At 33.4% G+C, this 22,818-nt stretch overlaps 2 protein-coding genes across 2 annotated transcripts; one reads left to right on the top strand and one right to left on the bottom strand.

Annotated features, from left to right (window-relative positions):
- Positions 1 to 1,515: 1,515 nt before the first annotated feature.
- Positions 1,516 to 13,892, bottom strand: LOC111699326 (diphosphoinositol polyphosphate phosphohydrolase 1). Its single transcript, XM_023469970.1, has 8 exons — positions 13,791 to 13,892; positions 12,681 to 12,777; positions 11,332 to 11,402; positions 10,319 to 10,368; positions 9,350 to 9,445; positions 7,890 to 7,969; positions 2,371 to 2,420; positions 1,516 to 2,018 (listed from the first exon to the last, which is right to left on the bottom strand). Exons 2-8 carry the CDS (start codon positions 12,774 to 12,776, stop codon positions 1,919 to 1,921), a joined length of 543 nt encoding a protein of 180 aa, XP_023325738.1. The 5' UTR covers position 12,777; positions 13,791 to 13,892; the 3' UTR covers positions 1,516 to 1,918.
- An 8,265-nt stretch (positions 13,893 to 22,157) lies between these two features.
- LOC111699325 (uncharacterized) lies at positions 22,158 to 22,700 on the top strand. Its single transcript, XM_023469969.1, has one exon. The coding sequence runs from the start codon at positions 22,158 to 22,160 to the stop codon at positions 22,698 to 22,700; it is 543 nt and encodes a 180-aa protein (XP_023325737.1).
- Positions 22,701 to 22,818: the final 118 nt, after the last annotated feature.

The following is a 22,818-nucleotide window of genomic DNA, read 5'->3' as shown; positions in this document are numbered from 1 at the left end:
GGGGGGGGGAATAATGTTCAAAATAAGAAAGCTTTGAAATGTTAATATTGAGTATTGACGGAAGGATTTTAAAAAATCAGTTCATTCAAAATTGTCACCTTGAATTTTAGAAGTGGTCTCAAATAAATTGTTTAATTGTTTATTATTAAACCTTACACTTTACTGAAAACGAAAAATAATCTTTGTATGATTAACACAATTAAAAAGGAAAATATCTATACTCCTTTTGCGTACTACATTATAATATCAATGTTAGGTGTATAAAAGTTTGAAAATAGTAAGATTTACAATAAACCGGCAACTAAAAGTTAAATTTTAAGTTGCTCATGAAACACAGTTATTTAAGGATGTCAACCTGGGGTTACGGCAACTCAGGTTCCCGGAAACCCTTCACCCGAGTTTGGTTGCATCCAGAGCTGAGAAATTTAGAATAATGGATATCGAGATCAATGCTTGATCTTCGCTTTTTCTTAATCTCCAGATAAAATAATGCTTATTCTCCTCTAGTTATTAATTTCCAGATTAATTTACCGATCGGGATTAAGTATATTCCATTCTAAAGTTTTCAGCTCAGGTATCATTAACAGAGCAAACCTAGGTGGATTTAACAGACAATAAAATCTGAATCGTGAGGTGAAGTATTGGTGGGTGAAGTCTACTGTGAGTCAAAACACCCCCAGCGATTCACTTTAATTAAAATAATTAATAATAGCAAAAAAAAGATGATGCAATGCTTGTAATGGTTTAATATTTGTTTTCATAAGGATCTCCATTAGATTTTAGCAGGCAGTATGAAGTTGGCAGATCATGAGTATAGGATTCAAGGATACGAAGAAATAGATATAATGTTGGGAGAATTGGACGAGTTATAAATATTTAAAAGTAAAAATGGGAAAATTGGAAAAGCACGATGGAACTGAAAATACAGATATTTTAAAAGTAAAAAATTCAATTAAAGGATTATATCATGGATGACGGCTATATAAACTGAAGTGAAGAGAAGATTGAATGTCATTGATGAATTACAAGTATATTCTTTGATTCAAGATGTGTTCGATGCAGAGCAGAGATGATGTAAGAACCCAAGACGAGATCTGTGAGCATGAGATGGCAGATCTCTTATACTTAGGTAAACTGGGAGTTAGGGATGATAGATCTCTTACAATTAGGTAGACTGGGAGCTAGGGATGATAGATCTCTTACAATTAGGTAGACTGGGAGCTAGGGATGGTATCATCTCTTATATTAAGGTAGACTGGGAGCTAGGGATAGCAGATCTCTTATAATAAGGTAGACTGGGAGCTAGGGATGGTAGATCTCTTATAATTAGGTAGACTAGGAGCTAGGGATGGTAGATCTCTTATAATTAGGTAGACTGGGTGCTAGGGATGGTAGTCTTATAATTAGGTAGACTAGGAGCTAGGAATGGTAGCTCTCTTATAATTAGACTAGGAGCTAGGGATGGTAGATCTCTTATAATTAGGTAGACTGGGTGCTAGGGATGGTAGATCTCTTATAATTAGGTAGACTAGGAGCTAGGAATGGTAGCTCTCTTATAATTAGGTAGATGGGAGCTAGGGAAGAAAGACCTCTTATAATTAGGTAGACTGGGAGCTAGGGATGGTAGATCTCTTATAATTAGGTAGACTAGGAGCTAGGGATGGTAGACCTCTTATAATTAGGTAGACTGGGAGCTAGGGATGGTAGATCTCTTATAATTAGGTAGGCTGGGAGCTAGGGATGGTATATCTCTTATTATAAGGTAGACTGAGAGCTATATATGGTAGATCTCTCTTGATTAGATAGAGTGGGAGCTAGAGATGGTAGTTCTCTAATAATTAGGTAGGCTGGGAGCTAAAGATGTTAGTCCTTCTATAATTAGGTAGGCTGGAAGCTAGATATGGTAAACCTCTTAGAACTATGTAGACTGGGAGCTAGGCCTAGTTAGGACTAGGGAGCTAAGGTACTTAGACTGGATAGGACGGCTTTCAAGCAGTACAGCATGAGCTTCATTCAAACTAAGAATACAAATTTAAAAAAAAAAATCAGTTCAACTTAATGAAAATTGATATATATGAACGAAAATAAGTGGAACTTAAGGGGGAAAACACAAGATGTCCTGTTATTGTTCTTTGTTTTTTTCCCAACCAATCATTTGTTACCCCTCTTTTTTATCCAATTGTATCCAAACTTTTTGGAGTTTGATTACAATGATCGAAAGTTCCCAACCGCGTTTTTGTGACCCAAAAAAGAAATGAAGGTGAAGAAGTAGATTTAAACAATAGTAACTAACATTTTAAAAAGATATTTTCACAAATTTGGGCTAAATTCTGGTTAAAACTTTCTTCCTTGCATTAGAAAATTAATTACCTGAACCATTCACGACTCCTACCAGACTCAGCCCAATCTTCCTCAAGCTCCTGAACATTATATATTTGGTTATACATGGTTATACTTGGTTATACTTGTTTATACTCAAGTATACTCAAGTATAATATACATATATTGGTTATACTTGGTTATAATTGTTTATACTTGAGTATATTTGGTTATACTTAGTTATACTTGGTTATGCTTGGTTATAGTTGGTTATAATTGGTTATACATGGTTATACTCGGTGATACTTGGTTATAGTTGATTATAATTGGTCATACATGGTTATACTTGGTTATACTTGGTTATACTTGGTTATATTTGGTTATACTTGGTTATCCTAGGTTATACTTGGTTATACTTGGTTATACTTGGTTATATTGGTTATTATACTTGGTTATACTTGGTTATATTTGGTTATATTTAGTTAAACTTGGTTATACTTGGTTATAGTTGGTTATAATTGTTTATACATGGTTATACTTGGTTATACTTGGTTACCTTGGTTATAGTTGGTTATAATTGGTTATACATGGGTATACTTGGTTATACTTGGTTATACTTGGTTATACTTGGTTATACTTGATTACTAGGTTATACTTGCTTATACTTGGTTATATTGGTTATACTTGGTTATACTTGGTTATACTTGGTTATATTTGGTTATATTTAGTTATACTTGGTTATACTTGGTTATAGTTGGTTATAATTGGTTATACATGGTTATACATGGTTATACTTGGTTGTACTTGGTTATACTTGATTATACTTGGTTGTACTTGGTTGTACTTGGTTATACTTAAGTTACATTTGGTTACATTTGGTTACATTTGGTTACATTTGGTTATACTTGGTTATACTTGGTTATACTTGGTTATACTTGGTTATACTTGGTTATACTTGGTTATACTTGGTTATACTTGGTTATACTTGGTTATATTTGGTTATAATTGGTTATACTTGGTTATACTAGGCTTATACTTGGTTATACTTGATTATACTTGGTTATACTTGGTTATACTTGGTTATACTTGGTCATAATTGGTTATACTTGGTTATACTAGGCTTATAATTGGTTATACTAGGCTTATACAAGGCTTATACTAGGCTTATACTAGGCTTATGCAAGGCTTATACTAGGTTTATACGAAGATTATACTAGTCTTATACTAGGCTTATACTGGGGTTATATTTAAATTATAATTTTGAAATACTTGATTACACTTGGCTTAAATTAGTTTTACTATGTTATAATTAGTTTTACTATTATATACTTTGATCTGATTTTTTCCTTAGTTTTAATATGTTCTGCTTTGTTTAACTATTATATACTTTTTTACTATACTTTGTTTTACTTCGTTTAACACTTTGTAATACTTTTTAACTTTTTTTTTACTTTTTTTTAACTTTATTTTTCTTAGTTTTAATATGTTCTACTTAGTTTTAATATTATTTACTTTTTACATTGTTTTACAATTGCTTACAATATTTTTAATTAGTTTTACTATTATAAACTGTTTTACTTATCTACTTTTTTATGCTTTGTTTTACTATGATTTACTTTGTTTTTCTTTGATTTACTAATATATACTTTGTTTTACTATGTTATTTTTTGTTTTACTATTATATTTTTACTTTTTTATTTTCACTTAGATATGCTTTGTTTTAGACTTTGTTATACTCTTTTTACATTGATATACTTTTGTTAACGGCTAGAAAACAAGATTCTCAAGATGATAGATAATTAGTCCGCTGAAATCAGTTGTTGAAGTAGGTATATTTCCCAACAATATTTCCCGATTGGAACAGCAAACTCACAATAGAATGAACCCCCGTCTCAAAAATCGATGGCAAAAAATTCTCTTTATTTATTGAAAAATTACATATATTGATTACGTGTACAAATGGTAAAATTATTGTTTATGATGAAAAAATCTTTACGATCTAATTCTGGGTGATTAGGGGGTAACAATGGTTGAACAGTACTAAAAGACGTTTTAAACTTCTGAAATAAGATGACAATTGTTTATTAACAAAAGTCACTAATTCTTTATATAAAAATTATTCTTTGTTTAAATTTTGAAAATAGAATCACAATACGCGAGGCTTTTGTTTATGAATCTGTTGGAGAGAACAAAGGAAGGGGGGGGGGGTTAAAATTGTTTGGTTTGTTTTTTATTGTTTTACACTTTGTTAAACTTTGCTTTTCTGCATTTTTTTGCTTTACTTTCTTAAATTCTACTAGAAGTTTAAATTTTGGCTTATAATGATAATATTGTCAACCAATCAAAAGGATATAGCCTCGAAATGGGCAGCGGAAATGGAGCTAAGGAAATGCAACTCGAGATAGCGGAAACTTCGGTCGGAGCCGGGTATATGTTTCCTAAGTAAGCTTCTCAAGGGATGACAAATCCAAAGGCAGAAATGGAGCTAAGGAAGTGCAAATCAAGATAACTGAAACTTCGGTCGGAGCCGGGTATATGTTTCCTAAGTAAGCTTCTAAAGGGATGACAAATCCAAAGGCGGAAATGGAGCTAAGGAAGTGCAACTCGAGATAGCGGAAACTTCCGTCGGAGCCGGGTATATGTTTCCTAAGTAAGCTTCTCAAGGGATGACAAATCCAAAGGCGGAAATGGAGCTAAGGAAGTGCAAATCAAGATAACTGAAACTTCGGTCGGAGCCGGGTATATCTTTCCTAAGTAAGCTTCTCAAGGGATGAAAAATCCAAAGGCGGAAATGGAGCTAAGGAAGTGCAACTCGAGATAGCTGAAACTTTGGTCGGAGCCGGGTATATGTTTCCTAAGTAAGCTTCTCAAGGGATGACAAATCCAAAGGCGAAAATGGAGCTAAGGAAGTGCAACTCGAGATAGCGGAAACTTCGGTCGTAGCCGGGTATATGTTTCATAAGTAAGTTTCTCAAGGAATGACAAATCCAAAGGCGGTAGGCTGGATAAACACTCTAACTCCCACACAATACATAGACGAGAACTTCTTGATGAAAATATATTTAAGTAACGAGGTTTCCTACAACAAAATACAAATTGTTACTGACGTAATGTGTATAAATAACGACTGTCAATAAAGATCTAACAGCTGAGGGTAATTAACAATAAATGAGTATTGTTGTGAATCGAACAATTGCTTTAGAAACATGTACCATTGAGAATTGAACAAAGGCCTAAAAGGTATTGGAAACTCTAGGTTTTGCAGGTTTTGTGGATCATATTTTATTACGGTTGTGAATCGATAAATAAAAGGTTTAAAAGGTACTGTTGTGAATTGATAAATAAAAGGTTTAAAAAGGTACTGTTGTGAATCAAACATTAGGAACTTACGATCTAGAGTTGCATAGCATGGGAATAGTTGTTTGAATTGTAGTCTAAAGCAATTTTAATCTTCTGAAATAAATATTCATTTGGTTAAAGGAATTTCACTGTTTGCAAACGATTCACTGGAATTATGTTTAAATTTGTTTCTTTTTAATGAACTTAAAGTTTTATTAAATACATAAGGCTTTTGTTTTCTTTTGAAAATGTTTGGTTTGGAAAGTGGACTCTAGCGGAAGTACAATTTGTCAGAGACGACCTTGCAACAGAGTAGATTATGGGGTATGGTTCAAAAATATGAATAACAATTAAATGTTGATTGAAGTCCTATTTTCAATTTCAAATTCACCCTGCGGGGTTCGGTTATAAATTCTTACTTAAATATGATTTTTATTCTTATGACAGGGCAGAAGTAAAAATATACAGCATGGGGTCGGGGGTTATTTTTGTTAGACACAGACCCCCTAATATGTATAAATACAAATACTGAAGGAAATGCATGCGCAACCCTATATTCGTGTGATTTGCTAAGTTCAAAGTATCTAAATACAGATGTTTATATCGACCTTTAAACTGTTTACTAGATATATCTACTCGAATACTTCGATGCAGCTCCGAAAGCATTACAGGGTGTCCCAACATAGGAATTTAGACATTGGACCATTACAAATCTATGAAAAATAAGCAACAAAGGCATCAAACTGGGTTTGGGACGAAAGTTCGACGACCTTAAACAAGTTTTTTTTGTTGCTTATCAAAATTTCAAGAATATCAAAATTCACACAAATGGTGGTATTCAAGATGCAACTTTTGATAATCATAATCATCTATATATATTAAGTAGTAATATATGTTTGTGCATATGTCCAATCATACCTCATGAACCCCTGAACCGATTTACCTCAAATTTTTATTGGGAACTTGGGAGACCCACGGAAATGTTTTTGCTTGGTTTGAGATTTTAAGTTCGTTAAGTGGACCGACTTTAGAAGGGAAAAATCGCCAAACTCGTAATTTAAGACAAGGTTTTGGTAAACGGTGGAAATAAGAATGAGTACGCTTGGTTCCCAAGGTAGTGTTCAGATAACATTTAAATAATCGATCTCTTTATTCTCTAATTTTTTATTGTCATTGATTTCTAATGCAATACCACAATAATTTAAATAATCTAAGAAAATAATAACTAAAAAGGCTTATAAGCATCTCGGGCATTTCGGTCAAATGACATGTCAAATATTTCAGAGGCCACAAACGACTTTAACTAGCTAGGGAACCCAGCCTTGCCCAGGTTACTCATAGTTTTTCCTGCCGTTTACCCGCACTTGGAGGTGAATTACGAGTTTAGCCATTATGGATAAAATCGAGCCACTCAACTTAGAATCTCAAAACTGCAAGATAATAACATTTCCATGACACCTCCTAATTCCGCAATCAAAATTTGAAGGAAATCGGTCCAGGGGTTCCTGGGTTATGATCGGTCAAACAAACAGACAGACAAACAGAGATTACAACAGTATATATAGATACTAGTTTGGTAACCCAGCGTTGCCCAGGTTGCTAATAGTTAATCCCGCCGATTATCCGCACTTGGTCGTAAATTACGATTTTTGGCTATTTTTCCCGACAAAAGTCGACACACTCAATTTAGAATCTCATATCCAAGCTAAGAACATTCCCGTGGCTCTCCCGAGTTACTCAATCAAAATTTGACGCAAATCGGTCCAGGAGTTTCTGAGTCATGATCAGACAAACCCTGCAAACATTAAGTCTCCAACAAACTGTCGAACATATAAAGTCCCGAATTAATAATTATGTACTCGACATCTTCGCCATCGGCAAGTATAGTCGGTTAAAATGTTTCCTGGGAAACAAACAGACAGACAGACAGACATCCAGAGATTACAATTTTATAAAAATATGTAAATAGATGCAGAATAATAAAAATTACATTAGGTTCAAAGTGCAACAATAAATAGTTTTTTAAAATATGAATGAATGTTTATTTATACTTAAATAAGCATGATACAGATTTTTTAAACAACTGCATAGATTACATCTATGTTTCCTTTGATTCTTATTTCGTTATTATTTTTTTGATATTACACAAAAAAATATGTTCATACTACATTGACAATAACCAAATAGCTGAGATTATAATACTTTAAAAAATCGAAACCTCGTTTAGTTACCTGGACATACAGAACATACACGGTGGTCCTATGTCCTCTATCTATGTTTTCGAATGTTCCTAGACACCTGCCCAATGTTCCTAAATTGGTAATTGTCATTTTTTTTCTTCCAAAAATGTTTTGTGTAGAGATTTTTTGGGGTCGTTTTTTGCCTACATTTTCTTTCAGGGTCAAATTTGATCCACGGTAAAAGAAAATGATTCGTTTTCTTGATTGTTTATTCCAAAAATATATTTTACTTTGTCAAATTTTTTATGTGAAAAAGACCCAAAAGCGTCCTAAACTTGTTGCAAAGCCAAACATGTTTAAAAAATAGTTTTTCCATTTTTTTCCGATATATATTGCAAAGTTTAATAAAAGCAAGCAATTGAAAGTTTAAATTTTTTTAAACGATTCACATGTCTTAGGCTGCTAAAAAGTAAATCCTAGGTTAGTAGGATACATAGATGTGTTGGTGTGGATGTGTTACCAATAGCCGACAAAACAGGAACATTTAGAGAAATGTTACTATACCCCACCCCCCTACACCAGGGTTTAGTTTTTAACCAAGCAGGTCGTTTTCTGCGGAGTAATTCACGACATGCTAAACGCCCAGGGCAATTTAAAGGTCACTTCAGCTAAACAAATATTGTCGTCTTTTCTTTTTAAAGAATATGCTGAAATTGTTTTAATTTGTTCTTACTAAATCAAAAAATCACTGTTAAAGGGAGTGTTCGTGAAAAATGAAAGGGGGTATAGGCTTAATGCGATAAAAAAGCACTTTTGATTGCTACTAATCTTACTTCTATCTGTTGCGTCACTAAGGAGAAAATTGTTAAACATTAATAGTTGAGATTTCAAAATATTTTGTATTTTTCATGATCTGAGAGTGACTTTTGAAAACATTTATTCCTATTTCGAGGATTTTTGATAATGAAGACGACATTTTCATATTTTCCAGGAATGTTCTAAAATCCAACGCCAGCGAAAATTATTGAAGAAAAAAAAATCAAAAATATTATGAAATTTTAACTATAAAGAATGCGTCGAAAAATAATCTACAACTTGACATTGTATTCCATTTGTTTACAAAACAACTTGGTGAAATTCTGCCCCGTATCTCAATCAATCAACATTTGGGATCGCGTTGAATGGAATTATATGGAAGAGGCCCGGGGCACATTTCAAAGATTTAACTTGGAAGGTACTATCTGGGTACTTTGAAGGAAGGTATTAGGTAGGAATGTATTAGGTAGGAAGATATTAGGTAGGAAGGTACTAGGTAGGAAGGTACTAGGTAGGAAGGTATTAGGTATGAAGGTACTAGGTTGGAAGGTACTTTGTAGGAAGGTACTAGGTGGGTGCTAGTAGGAAGTTACTAGGTGGGTACTAGAAGGAAGGTACTAGGTAAGAAGGTATTAGTTAAAAGAAGGTACTAGATAAGAAGATTCTAGATAAGAAGGTACAAGGTAGGTAGGTACCTATTACTCCTGCCTCCTCCCTTGCTTCCCGTATGGCAGATAGAGAATGATTACTAAGTTCCTCTGGTTCTATCTTTCCTCCAGGTATAATCCATCCTAGACAAACAAACAAACAAATAAATAATTAAATGATTTTTGGCGATTTGATAAAAAAATAAATTAAAAATGAGATCTCACTGAGTATAGGGCTTTCTTAATTTGGTCAAAACCTAGAATATTTGAGTCAGAAGAATTGAAAAGGAAAAACATACTTGCCAATTAACATTTTTTCCCCAAAGCAGGGTTTATATTTTCTCGAAAACTTATCCACCCCCCCTTTTTAAAAACTATTTTTCCCCAGAACTTTCATAATTCTATGTTTGTGTGAAGCGTCAAAAAAATTGTTCAGTTTTTTGTTCGCTGATAAAGGAAAAAATAAATGATTTAAAGGGGAAAATTCGTTTCGTTAACGATAAATGATTCAAAGAGGAAAAACGAAGAACTTAACAAAAACTGTAGTTTTTGAAAAAAACGATCGTTTTTAAAAAATTGCATGCAACTTCATCGAATAAAGCTAAAAAACTCCTTGCAATTTTCTATAAAACTGCTCAATGATAAGTAACGATGCCCTTCAGAACGGTTTCCTCTCTCATCCTCTCTTCATTAACGATCGTGAACGAAACGACGAGCTTTTTAAAAATCGTTACGTTTTCGTTTTTTGTCGTTGTTTTCATTTTTATTCTTTTAAACAATAAAAATTTTAATGAGCTAGAAGGATGCGCTAGATACGGGTTATTTTAGGACAGGGTGAATCCGGATTGGTATGGATTCTTAGAAACTATAAAACTGGGGAGTAGAACTTGACATGTTAGAAAATACCGTTAACTGAGTTCTTAGCTAAGAACGAACGGATATATGAGAAATTTTAAACTATTTTTACTAACGGTTAAAAAACGTGGCTAACCCCTAAATCTAGACCTTATCTAATACCTGGCACTCTGCGCCTGCTCACCAATAAAACCTCTTCCTCTGCTGGGGATCTAAAACATGTTATTATTTTAACCTTCTTCTTGTGAAAATGTCAATATTTCATACAAAGCTTAGGAACCGGATCAGTTGGATCTAGATTAGCAAAATTTGGAAATTCACGGATCCGTTTCCAATACCTAAATCTGAACTATAATTAAATGAGAGATTATCAAAATATTGCTTATCTCTAAATGGTTTATCTGCTGGCGATCTTAAAAATATTTTATGATTTCAATCTTTTTCTTGTTGTGTCAATATCTCCTACCAGACTGGAATATAATCGGATAATCCCGGAAACGACAAATTATTTTCTCACCCATTTAAATATTAATTAGAACTGGCCAGTGGCCAAACGACTGAACTAAATTGGGTGACATTTTTTTGAGGGAACCCATGAGTAGCCCGGGGGTAACTTTGGCTGAAAATAGTTTTTTCTTCTTCAAAATTTGAAGTTTTTTTTTCAATTGTTTTCAAATTAATCGTTCAGCTGGTATTTATTATTTATTGTATCTGAACATGCAAAGCAAGAAAAACAATTGTTGAACCCAATTTTTTTTATGTTTATATTTCATGCAGTTGTAAGCTTCAACTTATAAATGATTAGTTTCTGTGTCTATAAAAAATTAAATACGTGTTTAACGAGACCGTGACGTTGTTTAATTTGACACGCCTGATTCACAACAGTACTTTAAAATCTATAATAACTGTCAACAATAAGAAAGAATTGTTTAATTAAACCTTTTGTCAAGTAAATTAGTTTCAAAAAAAGGTAAAATTGGACCAAAGTTATTAAAAATCGGAAAAAAAATGAAAAAGAAAGGAACGAACTTACATTTTCTGAGCATTTCCAGAAAAATGTTGTTTTCTAAATTTTTTGTTTGCCAAATGTTCGATCAAATCATTAAAATTGGACAGAAAAGAGAAAACTCTGATCATCTCTAGATAAATGTCCAAATCTGTTTACTAATTCTTACCTAACACAAACACACGCTGCTCGTAATCTAAACCCATCAGAATCATTCAAAGATGCAGACTTTACTTTTACCTGAACAATCAATCAATCAATGATCAGTCAGTTAATTAATCAGTCAGTTAATTAATCAATCAGTCAGTTCATTAATCAATCAGTAAGTTAATTAATTAATCAGTCAGTTAATTAATCAGTCAGTTAACTAATCATTCAGTCAGTTAATTAATCAATCAGTCAGTTAATTAATCAATCAGTCAGTTAATTAATCAATCAGTTAGTTAATTAATCAATCAGTCAGATAACTAATCATTCAGCCAGTTAATTAATTGATCAGTCAGTTAATTAATTAATCAGTCAGTTAATTAAGTAATCAGTCAGTTAATCAATTAGTCAGTTAATTAACCAATCAATCAGTTTATCAACCAAAACCAATCAGTTAATTTATTAATCAATCAGGCAGTATACCATTCAATCAGTCAGTTAATTAATAAATAAGTCAGTTAATTATTCAATCTCTTAGTTCATTAATCAATCAGTCAATTAATTAATCAATCAGTCAGTTTATCACTCAATCGGTCAGTTAATCAATCAATCATTCAGTTAATTAATCAGTAAGTCAGTTAATTATTCAATCACTCAGATTATCAATCAGTCAGTCATTTTATTGATCAGTCAGTTTATAATCAATCAGTCAGTCAGTAATCAGTCAGTTTATCACTCAATCAGTCAGTCAGTTCATTAATCAATCAGTCAGTCAGTAATCGGTCAGTTTATCACTCAATCAGTCAGTCAGTTCAGTAATCAATCAGTCAGTCATTAATCAGTCAGTTTATCACTCAATCAGTCAGTAAGTTCATTAATCAATCAGTCAGTCTTCAGTCAGTTTATCACTCAATCAGTCAGTCAGTTCTTTAATCAATCAGTCAGTTAATTAATCATTCATCAGTCAGTTTATCACTCAATCAATCAGTCAGTTCATTAATCAATCAGTCAGTTAATTAATCATTCATCAGTCAGTTTATCAAACAATCAAATAAATGTCTGGAATTAATATTTATCCAACATTTGTTCAAGAAAAAAATGAAAGTCTAAATTTTTTTCTTAAAACACGTTTTTTAGAATTTTTTGTATTATTATACTTGAAACACTTCAAAGGAAAAATAATAAATGGGGGTAAATATTTTGTTGAAAATCATTCCAGTAGCTTCATTCTTCACACATAATTTTTCCCCCAACATAATAGAATATCTCAGGTTAACTTTAAGGGATTCTTAGGCGCCAAAACCTGTAAGGATTATTCAAGGGGGGGGGGGAGATTTCTACAAAATATATACCCCTAACATTATAACATACGTAGTTTTCATTAAACTGCGCAATGTTGAGTTCCCTTCGTGGGTCAGGTAGAGGGTTAGAAGCCCATACTTGTAGGTTTCCAGCCTCGTAGCTCATTCTAAATATATACCCTTGCAGCTCATTCTAAATATACACACTTGCAGCTCATTCTAAATATATACCCTTGCAGCTCATACTAGATATACAGTTTTGAAGCTCATTCTACAAATACATCCTTAAAGCTCATTCTATATCTATCTATACCATATTAAGCTTGCAGCTAATTCTAAATATATTTTAGATGTATACCTATTATACCAGACAGTATTATCATACAAGTTTTGGCATATTAATACAAAAATCTTCAACTAGACTACGTTTCAAGCATGATGTGAGAGAAATACGTAAATGAAGGCTACAGCTTTTTTTCAAATCAAATTACCCAGCACAACATATATTTTATTTCACATGCGTGTCTTTCAATTTCTCTTTGTGTTCCTCACAGGCAAAATATCAACAAAAAACTGGGAACAAAAATCTTTTTATCCCAAAACCCAAATCTGAACTATTAAAAAAAGAGAGATTTTCAAAATTTCCTCATTTCCTTCAAGTTTAAGCATAAAAACACGAAAAAAAAATTCAGTTCTTATACTGTTAAAAAATCAGTACATTTTTAAAGAAATATTTATGACCTGGATCTGAATCAGGATTTGAATCCGAATAAAAATTTAATGGATTCTAAGCAATGGTTCTTCATACTAGTTGGTAAAATATATCGAGATTTTTGGACGCACAATTCAGGTTGCTTGAATTGGCATTCATTGAGGAAGCACTAATTAGAACACCCTTTTGAGGAGGTACAGTCGTTGACGTATTTATCAATACAATGTAGAACAATTTCTATTTTAATGTTGATTTCTTCCAAGCTTATAAACGACAAAGACAAATAAACATGTAACAAAAATAATTGTCTAACACATTTTCTTTGTTTACAAGTAAACTTGCAATTTGTAAAAATGCTTGTCAGGGATCAAGAAATTATTAGTAAAAAGTCGTCTTTATTGTATTGATATAAATGCCGACCACTGTACATACATACATCAGAAGTAAATAATGGATCTAGTAACTTACCTAAATATTGTAAAATGAAAAAGTTGAAGAAAAATAATAATGTTGAGTGAAGGGGTTCTCTAGGTGGTCACATCAACAGTAGAGCGTGGAAAATATTAATGTCCCTGTTGAATAAATAAATATAAATATTAAAGAAACTACGGAGTCTCATATACCAAAATCCACCCNCCTGATCTGGAAAATTAGCTGATGTAACTATTGTTATTATTTAATTATTTTATCTCAATTTTTCTCAATGTGAGCTTATGCTGATAATTTTATCTATAAAATAAAACAAGACATCCGCATATGTATATAATATGTTGTCTATAGCCGGCCGAACGACTGGGCCGATTTTGATGAAATTTTTTGTGGACACTCATGGGTTGCCGGGCGGTGTTAAAGGCTTAAAAAATTTGAAAATTTTTTTTCAAAATTTTTTCACGGGCAACGCCCTTCAGCTAGTTTTACTTAAACGTCCTTTTCTGTTTTTCGCTTTTTACCGAATTTAACAAGTTAAACATTTTTAAAATTTTTATCATCAACCAAATATAAGTTTTCTGATATATAAATAAATTTTACTCTATGCGAAACCCTATGATTTGTTTAGTTAGTTTTTCGTTGTATCGCTTACAACCAATAAAGATTCATAAAATAACTATTTTATCTCAATAATCTGCCCCTCCTCCTCCTCCCTGGATATTAATAAAATATCATTCTCGGTTTATAATTGTGCCCTCTAACTCTATATATCCCATTTATTCTACAATGTAAAATTGATAAGTTTCTTTTTCTAGATTGAATCTTTTATTTCTGACAATTTAATCCATTCTTTCTTCAGCATAATGCAAATTTATTTTAAATGAAAATGTATTTTCAATCTTTAGATAGAAAAATATGGCTATCTCATTCCATTTCAGAGAAATTCCGCATAATACCTTGAAGAGAATTTATGTTTACAATCTCTTAAAGAGAAATTACTTCAACAATCCCTTAAGGAAAAATTCCGCCTGTAATTTCCGTCTATAATCCCTAAAAGAGAAATTACGTCTGCAATTTTTTTTAATCCGTTTGTATTCAGCTAGATTCTGTAGATATCTATATATTTCCTGTGAGACGAAATAATTGTGGATCTACTCTTCGCTTTGTTCATTGTGTTGATAGCAAGAGGATTGGAATACTCTGAAAATAAAAATCATATTAAATAAAGTTAACCCTTTTTAAGTGGACATAAGTACAAGAATATTTCCAATAACGATTTGAGATGGTTTCTGTTTTAAGTGTGAATTAAAAAAATGACATTCCCGATTTTTAACTGAAGGATCAAAAGCACAAACAAATAAAAATCGAAATATAAGTAACCTTGTTGATTCGTAAAGTCTAGTGACGTTTCAAACTACATTACACTCCCTTTATTAAATTAGATCAAAACGAACAAAACGAATACGTTCTAGAAATTATTTTCACATGTGAAATAGACTAGTATTTAATTATGAAAATAATTTATAAACAATTACTGTAATTCATTTCGTGATTTGCTTTAATTTGATCATTTCCAAGCGCGGGGTAAAGAGTATATTTTTTCCAAAAATCATTCTCTAGGACAGACCCTGATTTTCTTTTTTTTTCTCAATAAATGCAAATCTTTTTTATCTTGTAAATTACTAAAATTTTAAAAGAAAACGATATTTTACTATAGCTCTTATTTCTTTCTTGACCACAGACAACTCAAAGTCAGTAAACGTGAGTAGTAATATCATAATTGTAAAATTTGAGCTAAAAACTAAATTACAAAAATGTCTATGAACCATACTAAACATCAAATTTAGGGGAAATCGAATTTTCATTGTAATTTTAAGTTCAAGCTGAACATACTAATGTCGTTGAAAAATTAGAAAATATTCATCATAACATAAATTTCCTGTGCCCTAACCCTCCTCAAATTTATTTTATTTTATTTATTTATAGAGTAACACCCCTTAGGAAAATCCTGGCTACGGGCCTGCACGGCCATATCTAACTATTGGCTAGAATAATGAAAATAAAAATAGCAGTTATTTTAAATCGGGTAATTTCCTAATATCCAATTTTTAGATCCCCCCCCCCCCGCCTATCAATTTTGTACATGGATTTTAATTAGAAGAATTATGGCTATAATTGACCGTGTGGCCGCAGCGCTCGGCCCCCTAGCCTGTCCTAGCCGTGGCGCACGGCCCCCTAGCCTGTACTTGCCGCAGCGCTCGCCCCCTAGCCTGTCCTAGGCGCAGCGCTCGCCCCAGAAAGTGTATTCGCCTTACCTAACCCTAAATATATACTAATCTTTTATGTAAGACGTGGATATAATTGACCATGTGGCCACAGCACTCGGCCCCATAGCCTGTCCTAGCCGCATCGCACGGCCCAGAAAGTGTCCTAACCTAACCTAACCCTAAATATATACTAATTTTGTTGAAAATTGTTGAAAAAGTGGTCGTGTACAAAAATTATAAAGAGGGAGGAAGGGGGTGGGTTCCCAAAAACGTAGGACGGACCCTTAAATCGACTATAACCGTGTTCAATTTTGACAAAAACTTGTTACCCACCCGTTTATACTATATTATCTGTAAACACCAATTGAATTCCCATGTTTTTTGGGACACCCTGTATCATGATAAAAGTATATAGGTCAAATAATCATCACAAAATATGTTTACATGATCAAAAAATTTTTCACATATGAACATAAAAATAATTCAAATGACCAAAAAAATAATTCAAATTAACCGAAACATATCTTCAAACGGCCAAAAAATAGTTGCTTTGTCAATATATAATTTAACTCTGTCAGCTTCAAAAATAATAAATAAAAAAGCTATAAATTGCAAATTTTTCTTTTGATACAAATTTTGTCAACAAAGACAATCTATGACTTAAGTCACATTAATTTTTAATTATTATTGGGACACCCATACATTTTTAAGACTCTTCGACCACATTTTTGAAAGCTAACAAGCACGCTTCTGCAATTACATTACATGCAGTCGCGAGTAATATACTTTCAAGTCGTCTCTTAATTTCCATGTTACACCCTGATAGACCTTATTTTTGTGTGCCTGCAATTATAACTCATGAACCTCTTGATTGATTTGCCTGAAATTTTGATTGTCCGGAACTGGTTTTTTAGTTTGGTATAAAGTTCCTAAAGATAGTTTGTAAAAAAAAGATTATTTTCAAGTCTCTAAACTGAAGTCGCATGTGTAATCGAACATATCCTGCAATTGAGCGTAGTTCCGTTGATATGGTTGTTGTTCTAATATATTTACTGTATATGTTTCAAGGAGTTTAAAATAAATAGAAGAAAACTGGTTAACACGGAGCTTGCATGCAGGCTGCAGCATACACAATATAAATAGTATAAAACATATATACAATATACAAACAATTCATATATCAACATACACTTAATATAATATTTTTATTATAAATATTTGAAATTATAAAGATAAATAAATGATACTGATAATAACAAAAAAAATTAATATGTTGAAATAAAATAAAACTTCACACTTTAGCGAGGGGGGGAGTCCGAGTTCCTCAAAGAGTAGTCACCGCCACCCAAATGTGTTTTGCGGCAAGTGCGCTCCTCAATTAGTAATCTCCACCACCTCAATTGGTAATCACCGCAAAATTTTGTTTTCTGAGATTTTAATTTAATGCACTTTTAACACAATTTTCGACATCTATCGGGGTTTCATGGCATCTGTATTGACTTAAGCTAAATTTTCGAATTGTTTTCAGATTTGTTTGGTCTACAAAAACTGAGAATCAAGGCACAGTTCATTTTAGCCGAATCTTAGATCCAATTTGCTCATTTAATGACTGCATTTCATGATTGGCATTAAGATACTAAATGGTCGGGCTGCCTGTTTACTAAAAATTATCTCGTCCCACGAAAGTAATATCTATCTCCATTTAAGATATTTTGAAGAAAACCTTAACAATGTTCAGATTTTTGTATTTGCCTACTCAAGTTCAACATCTACAACAAAACTAATTATATGCATAGAAAGAACATAAAATTTTTAAAAATTAGTCTCATACCACCCCCTACTGAAAATGAAGTATTAAGTCAACTAATAATAGGTTAAGTTTCCTCTCTTTATAAGGAGTTTTAAACAATAACATTCAGAGGAAAATGCCGCAAACATATTTAAAGCGAAACTTGAAACTAAAATAACGTAATATATTTCTAGCGCTTAGTGTGGCATATTTTATTGTGAAGAGAGGGTTCTGTGGTTTATTTATTACAGAGAATGTTCAACTAAACAGTAATCAATGTTCTAATTCAGGTTCATCAGCTCTCGGTAGATGTTGTCCGAGATCTAGAGTGGGAGAGTGGGAGAGGTCAGATGGGTTGACCTTCTCCTTCCAGTGCTTGTCGTAGAGTGTCAAGATCTGGGTTTTTTCTCATCATCAAGAATTAGATAATACAAGTTACGAAGCATGAACAATATTCTTTACAAAATTATGAAATATTAAACATCAATTATGTACAAAATAAAACGAGCACTCACTATTTAACTTCCTTTTCTTTTTATTGGGAACTTGGGAGACCCACGGAAATGTTTTTGCTTGGTTTGAGATTTTAAGTTCGTTAAGTGGACCGACTTTAGAAGGGAAAAATCGCCAAACTCGTAATTTAAGACAAGGTTTTGGTAAACGGTGGAAATAAGAATGAGTACGCTTGGTTCCCAAGGTAGTGTTCAGATAACATTTAAATAATCGATCTCTTTATTCTCTAATTTTTTATTGTCATTGATTTCTAATGCAATACCACAATAATTTAAATAATCTAAGAAAATAATAACTAAAAAGGCTTATAAGCATCTCGGGCATTTCGGTCAAATGACATGTCAAATATTTCAGAGGCCACAAACGACTTTAACTAGCTAGGGAACCCAGCCTTGCCCAGGTTACTCATAGTTTTTCCTGCCGTTTACCCGCACTTGGAGGTGAATTACGAGTTTAGCCATTATGGATAAAATCGAGCCACTCAACTTAGAATCTCAAAACTGCAAGATAATAACATTTCCATGACACCTCCTAATTCCGCAATCAAAATTTGAAGGAAATCGGTCCAGGGGTTCCTGGGTTATGATCGGTCAAACAAACAGACAGACAAACAGAGATTACAACAGTATATATAGATACTAGTTTGGTAACCCAGCGTTGCCCAGGTTGCTAATAGTTAATCCCGCCGATTATCCGCACTTGGTCGTAAATTACGATTTTTGGCTATTTTTCCCGACAAAAGTCGACACACTCAATTTAGAATCTCATATCCAAGCTAAGAACATTCCCGTGGCTCTCCCGAGTTACTCAATCAAAATTTGACGCAAATCGGTCCAGGAGTTTCTGAGTCATGATCAGACAAACCCTGCAAACATTAAGTCTCCAACAAACTGTCGAACATATAAAGTCCCGAATTAATAATTATGTACTCGACATCTTCGCCATCGGCAAGTATAGTCGGTTAAAATGTTTCCTGGGAAACAAACAGACAGACAGACAGACATCCAGAGATTACAATTTTATAAAAATATGTAAATAGATGCAGAATAATAAAAATTACATTAGGTTCAAAGTGCAACAATAAATAGTTTTTTAAAATATGAATGAATGTTTATTTATACTTAAATAAGCATGATACAGATTTTTTAAACAACTGCATAGATTACATCTATGTTTCCTTTGATTCTTATTTCGTTATTATTTTTTTGATATTACACAAAAAAATATGTTCATACTACATTGACAATAACCAAATAGCTGAGATTATAATACTTTAAAAAATCGAAACCTCGTTTAGTTACCTGGACATACAGTTACAAAATAAAACGAGCACTCACTATTTAACTTCCTTTTCTTATTTACTAGTTAGAATTACATAATGTAAAGTATATTTAAACTAATGGTTCTTTGTAAAGGGGGGAAGTGGTACAAGAAAGGGAGGGGGAGGGTTTTTAACCGTCATTTCTTTGTTGGTATTTTGTCCAGACATCAGGGATGGGATTATCTCTGATTAGGGAGAAGAGAGGATTCAGATTCTATAATTGTTAGGTGCAAAAGATTAAATCTATGGGAAAGAACAATAATTCCATCAGATAACTGCTTTTAACGTTGAAATTGTCTGAAATCAAGGATTCAGGAAAACAGGGATTCACTACAATTTATAGATTTATCTTCGAAACTAAGGAGAAATAAAGAAAGCTTTAACAATATTGTACATTATAAAGCCATTAACAGAGGTCGATATGGTCTTATTTATAAGATGAAATAACCGATTAAATGTTACACTCATATTGGCTGATTACCTATTGAGGTGGTGGATATTACCAATTGAGGAGCGCGCTTGCCGCAAAACACATTTGGGTGGCGGTGATTACTCGTTGAGGAATTCTGGACTCCCCCCCTCCTTTAGCACAGGACTTTATTCAGTAAATTTTAACATCGTTGTAGAAAAGTAAAGCCTGCCGAAAAAATACAATTAATTACATAATATTGATTAAACAAACTTAAATACAATTAGGTCTTTGTTTAGAAATTTCAGAAAAGAACTTTGTATAAATACAAACATAATTGAATATGAAAAAGTTTGTCACGGGCAGCCGTTGTACATTTGAATTTCCGAGCCGGGTCAACCTTTCCGGTCCCAGTTTGTGCTGTACCGCACAGACATTGGTTTAATAAAGCAGACAATCAACAGGACTAGCCGGTGCAACAAGGTTGACGCGGCCAGACTTTATGCTTCATTTATGTTGAATTTACTTTTACTAAAGGGGCAGAGGCGTGTGTTGTCTAAACTGCATTGATACAACTATAATGACAGTGAAGGAAAGGAATTTTTATTTTATTCCTTATAAAGTTGCATTTCCTTCTTAAAGCAATTCAAAATAGGAAAGAATTTCAATCAAAATAATAAACTTATTTACATTCGCCGAAAAAAGCAATAAAAGCTGAGGATCCTGGACATTTAGTCCATGTGAATGGTGGTTTACATAATTTTGAAAATATTGATTTTTTAATGTTCAATATTCACAATATAAAAATTTAAGAGTATTTAATAACGCAAACTTGTTAACTAATTAGTGTGCAGATCTATATCTTATATAATAATGAGCTAATGGTCTCCTGTTCTGTGGCCGTCTTGATGTTTGGCCTCACTCCCGCCATTGCAGTTGTCATCATCAACAGGATCATATTGGACTGGGGTAGGCGGAGAGTCTGCAAGTGAGCTTCGTCTTCGATTCATTAAAATCAACCATTATTTGTTCTTTATTTATGATGTAAATACATTTTTTTCTATACTATACTGTGGACTTATTTAAATCAGTTTTCGGCTTTATATTTCCCTTAACTTCGATCACTTTCAAGTAGTAATAAAATATTCATTTTGTCCATTCTCACCATGATACACAACACAAATGAATTTTAAGAGAAGTATTGGGACCAAAAACCAGTCACCCCCCCCCCCATGACCCCCTAATATATTCCACTGTGGGGGGCCTCTACAGAAAATGAAAACTCGCCAAAACATCTGTAGCTTTATTCTTAAATTTGAGCAATTTCATGGTATAAATCTAAACAGTTTCCTTTTCAAACATTTTTAATTTGTTATAATCAAAAACTGTACACTTCCCAAGAGGCATAAAATTTTGAGGTGAATACTCATTCCGTACAAGGGGGGGGGGAGGGGGTCTTTACAGAAAATGATAACTCACCACAAAATATTTAAAGGGTACTGATTTTTTTTAAATAAATGGGTCATAATTATTATTATTTTTATTATAATTATTATTAATAATATTATCATTATTATTATTATTATTATTTTTAATATTGTGGAAGATGATGCCTGGCCGCGTTAAACAAGTTACACAAGATTCAACAGAATGAGATAGAACAGATACGGGGCATAGTACTGATAAACATCTACACGTGTGATATCAATATTGACTCTAGTTCTGAACCCTCTAGTAATAAGTTATAAGAAATATATATACTAGAAGTTATTTATGCATTTTTATTGGAGTCTGACTCACGTCCTCAATATTGGTGACCCCCGATTTTGAACATACAGTTAAACGCTATCCAGTTCGTGATTTTCTTAAACTTTGAACATTAAGTGATACATCCAAGCATCATGACGGACCAGAAAGAAACTCCAACCAAGTACATCGCCAAAGTCTCCGTCAAGCTCCCGGATTTTTGGACAGAGGACTCTGACCTGTGGTTTCTTCATGAGAGGCTGCCTTCAGAAACGCTCAAATCACACATTTGAAAACCAAATTCGACCACATCATCCAGAAGCTTCCCCAGAAGATTATGGTCTCGGTACGCGGCCTGATCATGGGTTCTGCTGCCTCCTCAGAAACCCCTTACGAGGTTTTAAAGGCCAAGCTTGTCTCCTCGTATACTTTATCACGCTGGCAAAAGGTTTCCAAACTAATTCATCACCCTGGGCTGGGAGACCGCCGCCCTACTGCTCTCATGGACGCCATGTTGGCCCTTCTCCCAGAGGACGAGAAACCAGGTTGCCTGTTCCAAGGTTTATTTCTGGAAAGGTTACCCGTCGAGATGAGGGACCATCTGGTCTCCAGGGACTTCAAAAACCCTAGTGAAATGGCGTTATATGCTGACAGTTTGTGGGACGCCAGGAAAGCTATACCTACTGACCACCTCCTAGCCGCAGCATCGACCTCATCATCTTCCCCATCACGTGGTAGAGCTCAGGACCGTAGAAGCCCATCGCCAAACCGCCGTAGTCAAACCCCAGGTCCATCAAACTCATGGTGTTATTTCCACAAAAGTTTTGGTCCTGCAGCCAACAATTGTCGCCCTCCTTGCAGTTTCCAGGGAAACGCCAGAGCCGACGGGAGGAAGAAAAATTAAACAGCCTTCCCGTCGGCGGTTATCTCGTGTACCTTCAAGATGCCCTGTCAAACCGTGATTATTTAGTTGACACTGGAGCGTCAAGATCTGTGTTTCCTCATCGTTCCTCAGCTGCACC

Source organism: Eurytemora carolleeae, unplaced genomic scaffold (assembly GCF_000591075.1).
Source record: "Eurytemora carolleeae unplaced genomic scaffold, Eaff_2.0 scaffold344, whole genome shotgun sequence".
NCBI classification, from domain to species: Eukaryota; Metazoa; Arthropoda; class Copepoda; order Calanoida; family Temoridae; genus Eurytemora; species Eurytemora carolleeae.
This window is presented reverse-complemented; position numbering and strand designations above follow the sequence as displayed.